The sequence below is a fragment of the Emys orbicularis genome, chromosome 1 (genome assembly GCF_028017835.1).
Source record: "Emys orbicularis isolate rEmyOrb1 chromosome 1, rEmyOrb1.hap1, whole genome shotgun sequence".
Classification (NCBI taxonomy): Eukaryota; Metazoa; Chordata; order Testudines; family Emydidae; genus Emys; species Emys orbicularis.
In genome coordinates this window covers 371053503-371064922 of record NC_088683.1, presented here as the reverse complement: position 1 = coordinate 371064922, position 11420 = coordinate 371053503, and the positions used below count along the sequence as shown (strand labels likewise).

At 44.8% G+C, this 11420-nt stretch overlaps 1 protein-coding gene across 1 annotated transcript; it reads right to left on the bottom strand.

Annotated features, from left to right (window-relative positions):
- Nucleotides 1-9991: 9991 nt before the first annotated feature.
- Nucleotides 9992-10990, bottom strand: LOC135895472 (olfactory receptor 52M1-like). The gene has a single exon (XM_065423583.1). It carries the CDS (start codon nucleotides 10988-10990, stop codon nucleotides 9992-9994), a length of 999 nt encoding a protein of 332 aa, XP_065279655.1.
- Between the last annotated feature and the right edge of the window lie 430 nt (nucleotides 10991-11420).

Here is an 11420-nt window from a genome sequence, read left to right as displayed (position 1 = left end):
ACCTCCATTCTTTCCAGTAGATTAAAGTCAGGTAGCAGCTTCCCCTGCACCTGTGAGACACAGCAGGATGCCTGGGTTCTGCTGGGAGGGGGGTAGGGTCCATGGGAGGGGCTGGGAGTCAGGACACCTGGTTTCTGCTTGAAGGGGACTGGGGTCCAGGGGACGGTCTTGGAGACAGGGCACCTGGGTTCTGCTGGGAAAGGAGTAGGGTCTGGGGGCTTGGAGCAGGGAGGGGCTGGGAGCAAGGATGCCTGGATTCTTCTAGGAGGGGAATGGGGTCTGTGGAATGGACAGAGAGCCAGGACACCTGGGTTCTGCTGGGTTGGAAGTGGGGTCCGTAGGAGGGGCTGGGAGCCAGTCACTCAAAACTGGGTTACTTGGCAACCAAATGGCAGATGAGATTGAATGTTGATAAATGCAACATAATGCAAATTGGAAAGCAGAATCCCAACTATCCATATAAAATGATGGAGTCTAAATTAGCTATTACCTCTTAGGAAAGAGGTCTTGGAGTCATTTTGTGGATAGTTCTCTGGAAACATCGGAACAGCAGACAAAAAAGTGAACAGAATGCTGGAAATAATTAAGAAAGGAATAGAGAATAGGACAGAAAATATGACATTGCCTCTATATAAATCCATGGTACGCCCAAACCTTGAATACTGTGTGCACATGTTGATGCCTCATCTCAAGTTATACTGGAATTGGAAAAGGCTCTGAAAAGGGCAACAGAATTATTAGGGTATGGAATGGCTTCCGTATGAGGAGAGATTAGTAAAACTGGAACTTCTCAGCTTGAAAAAGAGAAGACTAAGGGGAGATATGATTGAGATCTATAAAATCATGACTGGTGTACAGAAAGTAGATAAGGAAGTGTTGTTTACTATGTCTCATTACACAAGAACTAGGGGTCACAAAATGAAATGAATAGGCAGCAGGTTTAAAACAAATAAAAGGAAGCATCACTTGATGGATCTCTTGTTCTGTTCATCCCCTCTGGGGAACCTGGCACTAGCCACTGTCTGAAGACAGATACTGGGCTAGATGGACCTGTGGTCTAACCCAGTATCATAGAATCATAGAATATCAGGGTTGGAAGAGACCACACTTCTTTAACTTGCCGGCATGGCCATTCTTATGTTCTGATGTTAACGGCCAGAGCCCTGAAATGCCAGAGTAGGAAGTGACAGTCTCTGTGCACTAACACACACCTGGCTCCTGAGGTCTTTACTCAGTTCTTACTCCAAAGGGAGTTTTGCCTTAGCAGGGCCTGAGCAAAGTATGTGCCACAGCCTAAGAATTTGGCCTTGTATTGTACATCTACTAACACCTTTCATTCTGAAGGATCCCCTGTGCCACCGAAATGCAGCCACCTCCGGGCTGGGGGCAATCAGCCAGGGCAAGTGGGGGTGCACAAAAAAGAATGACATTTTGACCCATCATACTGGAGGAAACACATCCACTGTGGCAAGGGCTCTGGGATATTTAATGGCTGTGCAGTATGAAAAGCACAATAGACTTACTCTCTATCCCATCACACCCATGTTGCTCTACGTTTGTTGAGTAGGTGAACTCCTCAGTAACGGATGGGTACCTGTGAATCCTGAGAAGAAAGTGTCTTCCCTGGAAATCGCTCTCAGGTAGCCGTGTCCCACACCTCTCTCATGCCAGCATCTGCAGCAGTATCCCACGCCGAGAGCCAACAATGTGGTATGAACTGTTTATAATATAGCTCTTTGCAGTCCCACTGGGTTTCACTTAGCCTCTAGGGGAAAAGTGGCATCTGGATGTAAACAGGCTGGAGAATGGAGACACTCTAGCCAATGTTTCTATTTCCATTTCTGTGCTTGTGTGTTCTTTATCCACCTGTAGGAGTAAACCGTAATTTAAGGGACCTTCCCAAAGGGAGATGAGAACATTCAGAGTTTGTGGTGAGTGAGAGAGGAATTGGCTCCTCCGTGTATTTGTTTATATTTTAAAATTATACTCGATTAGGAATAATGCCTACATCTCTATACTCTGTAAATGCCCAAGATGCCTGGGTAGATAGTAGACAGACAGATCTGGAGAAAGATGACTCAGGGCAGAAATGATCATTTTCTGCAGGCACACGGTGCAGTCACTAAGGGTTCAGAAATCAGTAATTCTCATCAGAAACTAGCATCATACTGTGCAGAACCTTTCATTGAAGGGTCTTTAAAACACCTATCAAAGGAAAGTGACTATGATCATATCCTCATTATACAGATAGGTAAACTGAGGCAAAGGGTGATGTGACTTGGTGAAGGTCACACAGAGAATGACAAACTGACCCCAGAGTCCTGATTTTCCTGCCTTAACCACAGACTCTCTGTCAGTAACTGAATGCTTGAGAATAGGGAAATGGATTCACAGTCTATCGGGGCCTGCTCATTGGGGATCCGTGATAGACTTTCCTGGGCTGCAAACTGGAATATGGTTTCTGCTGAGCTCTCTGGAATACTCTGCCTACCAGCCCAGGTAATGACCTCCTCCCCTCTGTCAGGTGGGTCATTACTATTTTCACAGACAAACATTTCTTCAGTTGGATCCAAATCATGTCTTAAAGAGATAGAGTTCATTTTTAAAAACCCATCAGCAACAAAGTCCTGAAAAATCAGGACCTGGATAAGGGTATTCTCTGTCACCCCTCTCACCATCCCTGAGAGGTCAGTTGTGTGACTGCTCCCCTCTGGGAGGTCCATTACAAACAGTTTCCTCTCAAAGCGAGGAGACATTCCTCTTCTCCCACTATTACTTTCCTGCAGTTTCCATCTCTTCCTCCCCAGGCCACAGCCCCCTATGCTCTCTAGGGTGGGATCTATCCCCTGTTCAGCTGTGAAGGGCTCACAGCTAACAGCCTGGACAGTTGTGTCACTGACAGGCACTCCACCCCCCACCGCCCCTTCCTGCCCTGGTGTTGCCTCCTGCTGCAGTGTCAAAGTAACCCTTGGAGGATTGGAGGAGCTCAGTGTTACCTGCATATTGCTGTCCTTAGATGGTCCATTGGTGCATCTAAAGCAGGGAAAGAGGATAACAACTGATAGAAATGAGAAGTTATGAAGTATCAAAAATGGATGAGAGCAGCAAAAGACACCAGAGACAAAACCATGGCTGTCAGGTTACGGAAAATAAGAAGATTTTTAAGTATATTAGAAAGAAAGGAAATCCTGTACGTGGTATAGACCTTTATTAGATGGGAATGGTTGTGACTGGTTGTCACATGGGGTTACGTCTGGGAGACATTGGAACTGCTGTGCCCCCTAGCACTCCAGCTGGGTTGGCCATTCTCATGCTGCTCTGCTGCTGATACACAGCCAGCCTCTCCAGGGACTGTTATCACCCAACAAAACAGCAGGTGGCACCACACACCCAAGTGAGTTACCTGAATGCTTTACCTAAGCCACTCATCGATTTCCAGTGGAGCAACAGCCAATTTCCCAGCTCCCCAGCCTTGCACCCCGCTGCAGTAGAAACCCAGAAATATACTATCTTCCACTGTACAGAGATAGGTACTGTGCAAGTTCATTATTATAGTTTGCTACCCCACACACACTCGATGTGGGGAAGATATGCAACAGCCTTTGTTTACCAAGCTGAGATTTTCCCAGACACTTCACTCAAAAGTCAGGTTAGGATAAAACATAAAACAAGTTTATTAATGACAGAAAGATTGATTTTAAATGATTATAAGTGATAGCAAACAGATCAAAGCATATTACTTAGCAAATAACCAAAACAACTAACTAAGCCTCATATACTAGATAAATAGGATTTGAATTAGCAATATCTCACCCTCACTGATGATAGAAGCAGATCACCAAGCTTCCATTAACAGCCTAGAAATCCCTTTAGCCGGGGCCAGCACTTCTCCCAATTTAATCTTTGTTCCTCCTGTATTTCCAGGTGTTCTCTTGTGTGGGGAGTGAAGACAAGTGATGATGGCACTCCCCATCTTTTATAGTCTTTCACATGGTGGGAACCCTTTCTTCTAAGCTAAGTTCCCAGCCCAGGTTGTGGAAAAATACAGATGCCAAAATGGAGTTCAGTGTCATGTGGTCTGGTCACATGACCTTGCATGCCGTACTGAGTCATAGCAGCCATAACTCAGATTCTGGCTGAAACATTGAGTCCATTGTCTTTGTTGATGGGCCACTAGCACAGTCTAGCCTCTTCATTGTTGTGCCCCAAAGGCTAGCTGTGGTTGTTTTCAACTTCACAACATCTTTCAGTAACTCATACATCGTAAAACTTTATAAATTCGCAAACAATGATCATGTTAGAGACGGAAAGAAGGAGCAGGAGGACCCAGAGGCAGATTGAGTAAGTGGACTCCTTTATTGCAGTACTTGTTCCCCTCGACCCAACTGTCGAGTAAGTACCAGTTTAACTGTACCGAGTTACACAAATAATTACATTTACATAACTTGGTTTTATTATTAAATCAAAACTTCCTTCTTCTAACACCACAGCTGTTACTCTTTGTCATCTTCATAACTGTTACCCTTTACCATTTTCACAACTTTTGAATGTTTATTTCCCTCCAAACTCCCCCCAAACTCTGTAGTATTAATTTCTGCAAAAGCCACTTGTAACCTTTCCCTTACGTCTTTAAATCACTTGCTCTTACATTTAAATATTTACGGTAGTGTACATTTCCCCCCACACAGCTTCCTTAGCCAGTGCTGTCTTTACCTTGAGACTGTTCCAAAAGGCAGTAAAACATTTGTCTCCATGGTGGTCCATGGATCTGTTACTTCCAAAAATTCCAGTGGAATACAGCACAACTTTGTCATGCTTTGTCCAAAGGGAAAACAAACAACCAAACAACATTTCACATAAGTATCGAAAGTCCCCTCCCTTAAACTTCAGAAAAAAACAAAAGTGTGGAAAGGCAGATGGAGGGAGAGGGGGAAAGAAACCAATTAACCCAGTGAGGTCCGTTTAAAGTACAGGCTACCAGCAGCAAATCAAGTAAACTGAGAGAAAGAAGAAGGAAAAGAAGAAAAGGATATAGTTAGCTCTGAGCCAAGAGTAGGGCTCCCTGGGTTGAAACAGTTGGGAACCCTTCCCCCCAGGTGCTCATCCTGGCTCTGGGAGGAGAATGGGGGTCCTTACCTCCACCTGCTGTTTTTCAATTTGAAACGTTGTTTTCCTTCACTCTAAGAGTCTTTCACTCCCCAGCTCCTGTCTTTTACTTTTGACCCTATTGTGCCAAATTATCTTTAATCCCCCCTAACTCTGATTTAGAACCCTTCAGCAGTCCTTGGTGAAGCAGCACCAAACCTGAAAGGTTACTGGCAGCCTATGGGAAGGGATGGGTGGGTAAATAGGGGCCAGGGAACAAGAATTTTGCTTTAAGGTGTCTACTTGACCCTTCAGGACCAGGTTCTCTGACTTAAGGTGATTAAATATCGTCCATACAATTTCCAGCCGTTCTGACTGCCAGCACACTGGGATGATTTACTGTGTGCTCTTCCTCGGCAATCTGCTACAAGGTTTCCACTTTACCTCATCCCATAAACCTGACAGACCCTGACACAAAGCCTGCAATAAAACAGCCTTTTTATTGTCCTGGGAACACCTGGACATCAGGGAGGCTTCCACCCACCCCTAGATGGCCTGCCAGTCCTGACGTTCTCTGGGGCGGGGTGCATAAGGACCCCCCCATTTCCCCACCAACCTGTTAATGAACTCCTTAACCGGGGTTACAGTAAAGGGCCCATTCAACTTCCTCATTGAATCCATGGTGAGACGTGGTGATCAGGCACAACTCTCCCCTGGGATCCTCTTCGTGATGCCAGATGTTAGAGATGGAAAGAAGAAACTGGAGTCCCCAGAGGCGGATTGAGTAAATGGACTTCTTTATTGCAGTACTTGATCCCCTCGACCCAATTGTCGAGTGAGCACGAGGTTAATAACATTACACTCTTTCATCTAAGTTAATATGTAAATACACACATTGGCTACAACACCCCCAAAACGCTTATTTAGTAATAGCCATATCATGAAAACAATTATACCTGCCCCTGTTTACTGTTTACAGCATTAAGCATGTTGTGCAGGTGCTTTTACCTTAAACACATGTTTCTTTACAACAATTGTAACCACAGCTTTCCTTAATCAGCAATTTACAGGGGGGAAGGAGCCATGACCCTGAACACATTTATGCAGCTGGGAAAAAGAAGGGAGAGGAGGGATAACACTACTTCACACAACAGGTATTCCTTAGACAACTACATTTCTTATGCAGCTGCCACACTTAGCTATCCTTAACAAGCAAAAAGGGGGTGGACGGGTAGCAAATTTTATCTATCAAGCAAGGGATAGTGCTCGCTGTTAGGGGGCTTATTCCTTCACCCTCTGGCTTCCCTGGTCCTTCTCGCATGAACAGAGAGCAACAAGACCTGAAATCCAAAGGTACAAACAATTTGATGTTTATTGGGGTGATCTTCCAGCAAGCATGATTCCAGTTTCCTTCCTCAGTGTCCCCCTTCCCAGCTCTGACACCACAGAGCCTTGCCTGTGTCCCTGTTCCCAGTCCCTGTTCCCATTCCCCCCCTTAGTGAAACATGATTACAATTCCCCCATTCCCTGTTCCCATTCCCCCCTTACTTCCTGATTGACTGCAGACTATATAGTAAAACTTGAGTTCTGCTTAGCTCCACCTTAACCAATCATTTTACTGAAATTTAACTAACCAATCCTAACACATTGTAACATGGTTATTTAACTAATTATATCCCACCACCTTAATTGGTTTACACCCAACAAAATTAATTATACAGCAGACAGAAACAATCACACAACCAGACAGAGATTATACAGACAAACAACAGGGAAGTTGAGACTACAGTGATAGAACAATACAGAAATGAGGATTTCACATCCCAGCTACTGATAAGTGAGTTCTTGCCAGACAGGATGCTATCAAACTAAGTTTCCTTTTACATCTTCTAGGCTCTTCCCTTTCTCTGGAGGTGATAGGAATATCAGGACAGGATTGTATTCCTAGCACCTTATTTCAATGTGACTGGTTTGGGATGTGAGGGTGTGACAATTCGCTTCCCAGCTTATGGCTGCCTCTGCTGCTTAGCCGAAGGCATTAGCCTAAGAACAGGGCCTCAGACTGTCACAGTGGGAAAAGGCCCTTACACTGGCAGACAGTGATTTTGATTCCTTCTTTTATACCTCTATAACTAGCTACGTGATAGGAATACACCTGAATTCTTAAAATATAGGCCTTAACAGACAGGCTTGAATATCTATATCCTAACACTTCGCCTGCGCCATACTTACCTGTTACCATGGTAATGGTTACCCAGGTATTTACTTAACCCTTACATACCCCAACAGATAACACGTACAATCCAACGTAATATTAAAGGTCAACAAATGAAGACTTTAAAAGGATACCTCACAAGATATACTTGCACAAGAAGCCACATAATTATATCATAATGACACCATAATCATATTACTATGGTGACTATGTGGTGCAAAGTGCCACAATGGTAACTAGTGACAAAGAGTCCTGTGGCACCTTATAGACTAACAGACGTATTGGAGCATAAGCTTTCGTGGGTGAATACCCACTTCGTCAGATGCAACGGTAACTGTTAATAAGGATGCAGAAAGGGCAAATATGTTCAATAAACCTTTCTGTATTTTATCTGGAAAGAAGCAGGATGATGCACTCAGATCACGTGAACATCTTTCCAGTCCACTGGCAACTTTGGAGGATGGTAAACAGCACCTACTAGGGAATGATATCTTTAAATCTGCAGCCCCAGATATTTTGCAGCCAAAGAGTCCTAAAAGAGTTGTCTGAGGAGATCTCTGCCTCACTGATTTTAATTTTTAATAAATATTGGAACACTAGGGATATCCCAGAGGACTGATAGAGCACTAATGTTATGCCAGTTTTCAAAAAGGGATGATTTGGGTATTAAATGCCGGTTAGCTTGGCACCAGTCTTGGGCATAATAATGGAAATGCGGCTAGGGGATTCCGTCAATAAAGAGTTAAAATTCAGACTACAATTCATGCCTTTTAGGTGAGAACAAATTTGATTGAAGTTATGAATATTGCCCATGGTCTTGGAATCCTTTACACATGTTTAAGTCTTGCATAAAAGCCCTCTGGTAGATTTTACATTAAGGCCAAACAGCTATGTGTGGATGGCCCTTCAAGGACACTTAGCTCTCTCAATGGTACATAGAAGAATCACATCTCAGCAAGAATATGGTCAATGGCTGCCCCTGTGTGTCATCAAAGTATGTAAGGACGTGTGATATGCTCATGTGACCTAGAAGATTAATATTAGATCATAAAAATACCATAGAGGTGCATCTGTCTCAGGCATGTGTCTTAATCATGGGATACAGGTTGTGCATCAATGCTTATGAGAATAAAGATAACTTACCCAGTCTATAGAAAATTGGGGTCCCTTAATTTTCTTGCGGACATAGATCAATAAGAGAAAATAGGGTGGCCACTTTTATGGACACGTGCAGAATGGAGCTGTAGACAGAATCACAATACACAAGGGGGATGCCCACAATGGGAAAACTAAGCTCCCTCTCAGAGATTCCAACAGGAACCATCCCTCTAGTGATGATCAAGCCATGAGAGACCCATCAGACCCTGACACTATTGTCAAGGATGGGAGTATAACTATATTTGAAACTTGTGCATAGGTCTGTATAGTATTTCTATATGCTTGGTAACCATAACTTTAATTGTAACTTGTAATAAAATGATTAAACTCTGGACTGGGAAATGTAGACCTGGTCACTACCTTTGGTCTTTTTGTGTTCCTAGAGACTCTACATTTGACAGAAGAAACGTTCACTCTGTTAAGCTTGAAACTGTAGCTGCCAGAGCTGAAGCCATGATGAAGTTACACCACATTACAAAATTTACTTTAAATAAAAGGCTCCAGTGCCATGTACGTGTGTAAATATCCAGCTAATGGAAGGTGTACTGCAGGGGTTCTCAAACTGGGGGTTGGGACCCCTCAGGGGGTCATGAGGTTATTACATGGGGGGTCACGACCTGTCACCCTCCACCCCAAACCCCGCTTTGCCTCCAGCATTTATAATGGGGTTACATATATTAAAAAGTGTTTTTAATTTATAAAGGGGGTCACACTCAGAGGTTTGCTATGTGAAAGGGGTCACCAGTAAAAAAGTTTGAGAGCCACTGGTGTACTGTTTATCTTCCTCCTTGTGAGCTACCAAAGACATTCCAGCCTCTGCCCAATATCCCAACTACCCAGCTAACACAGAGGTTTATCCTTACACCTCTCTCAGCTGTTATCCTCCTAGCTTCAAACCTGATCCCTTACCCTGGCCTTGAGGCATGGCTCAGGGCAAAGAAATCCCAGCCCATACCCATCGTAGGTACCCTGCCTCCTACAGGCCCCTAGAAGGGAAGAACAATAGGGAGCTGAAAGCTAAAGAAATAAGGCAGACAAAGGTCTATGCCCCCAGGTATTTATAGTTGAGCTTTAGGGTTCAACAGCTGCATGATGCACAGCCTTACCTGCCTGCCTCACAACTCTGCTCCCAAGCCTCTGCTATTAATGTGTGGCTTCCTGGCTTCCCTCTCTGCTCCTGAGTGGCCTGTGGGCCCCACAGCTGAGTCCTCACTCTACTCACTGCAAGCTCCTTGCCAGGCTCTAGCACATCCTGTCCCGGCCTCAGAGAAGAGGTAGCCTTGAGGGAATAGTAAGAGAGGGCGCAGGCGTCTCAGGGATCCAGTTACCAGAAATTAGAAAGGTGGAAAACTCTATGAGTTAATGAGTTCTACCCAGTCCGATTCCCCAGCTGACAATGCACAGTAAGGTCAGGAAAGGATTTAATGTATCCCTGACTGCCTAGTAAGTGATTCAGGGAAGAGAGCCAAGCACCATGTCAATAGCCAGCACTTCATGGACTCGGTCAGAGAGTCAGCGGATCAGGAGAAAACTTTAGGTACATTTATGAGTAAAGAGCCGGAGCAGCCTGCCCCGGATCTGTTTGGTCCTCACCCCATAGATGATGGGGTTTAGCATGGGGGGCATCAAGTAGTACACGTTGGCAATGAGAACATGGAAATGCAGGGGCACATTCTGGTGAAACCGTTCAGCAAGAGACAAGAACAGACCTGGGATGTAAAAGACTAAGATGGCACAGAGGTGAGAGATGCAGGTCCCAAAAGTCTTGAGACGGGCATCCTTTGTGGGGAGGCAGAAGATGGCCCTGAGGATCTGGGTATAGGACACAACAATAAAAATCACATCCAGACCCTTAACACACAATAGTACAAAGAGGCCATAGTAACTACTGACACGGGTGTCGGAACAAGCGAGCTTCACCACGGCCATGTGGGCACAGTACGGGTGGGGGATAATGTTGGTTTTGCAATATGGCCACTGCCTCAACAGGAAGGGATAGGGCAATACTAGCATGCTGCCACGCAGCACTATGGTCAGACCAATCTTTGCCACCATGGCGTTTGTTAGTGTGGATGCATGTCTCAGGGGATCACAGATAGCCACGTAACGATCTAGGGCCATAGCCACGAAGATCCCAGACTCTGTCACTGAAAAGCAGTGAAAGACATACAGCTGGGTGAGGCAGGCACTGAAACTGATCTCCCTAGAATTGAACCAGAAGATTGCCAGCATTTTGGGCAGAATGGATGTAGACACGACCAGGTCATTGACGGCCAGCATGCAGAGGAAATAGTACATGGGCCCGTGGAGGCTTGGCTCCATCTTCACGATGAACAGGATGGTGAAATTACCCAGGATGGCTATTGCATACATGGTGCAGAAGGGGATGGAGATCCAGACATGAGCTGCCTCCAGGCCAGGAATGCCCAGCAGGATGAAGGTGGAGGGATTGGTGACGTTGGTTGTGCTGGAATCTGACATGGAGTAGGGGGGAAGGTGTCCAACTCTGAGGCAGAACGGTGTCTCCTGCATGTAACGTACATTTCACTGAATTCCTGTATGTGCCCAGAGTCGAGGGTGATGGTCACAATACAAATGCCTGGATGGAGAGACAATATTAATATGAGACACTACATGCACTACTGGAGGCTGTTCTCATGGGTGAAGCAGATTGGTCGCTCTTTACACACTGAAAAATTACATTGTTATTATTCAGAGATATTAATTATGAACAAATGACCCCACTAATGCCAATTCCATATTTTATTTTGCTCCTTGTATCAATAATGTGTTCTGATGTGGGAAACATTAATAGGCACCAGCAGGAAAAAATGAGCATGGCTCCTGGTTATCCATTATTGTTCCTTAATGCAATGAAAGCCAGGCTAGAAAGTGCATGCTGTAGGGAATTCCGCATTCACCCGGTGGCTCAAAATCTGAGTGTAGTCAAAAAGCAAACCTT

What these genes read in the sequence shown, in the direction of transcription:
- LOC135895472 (XM_065423583.1), bottom strand. Translation starts at nt 10,990, where the DNA reads ATGCAGGAGACACCGTTCTGCCTCAGAGTTGGACACCTTCCCCCCTAC.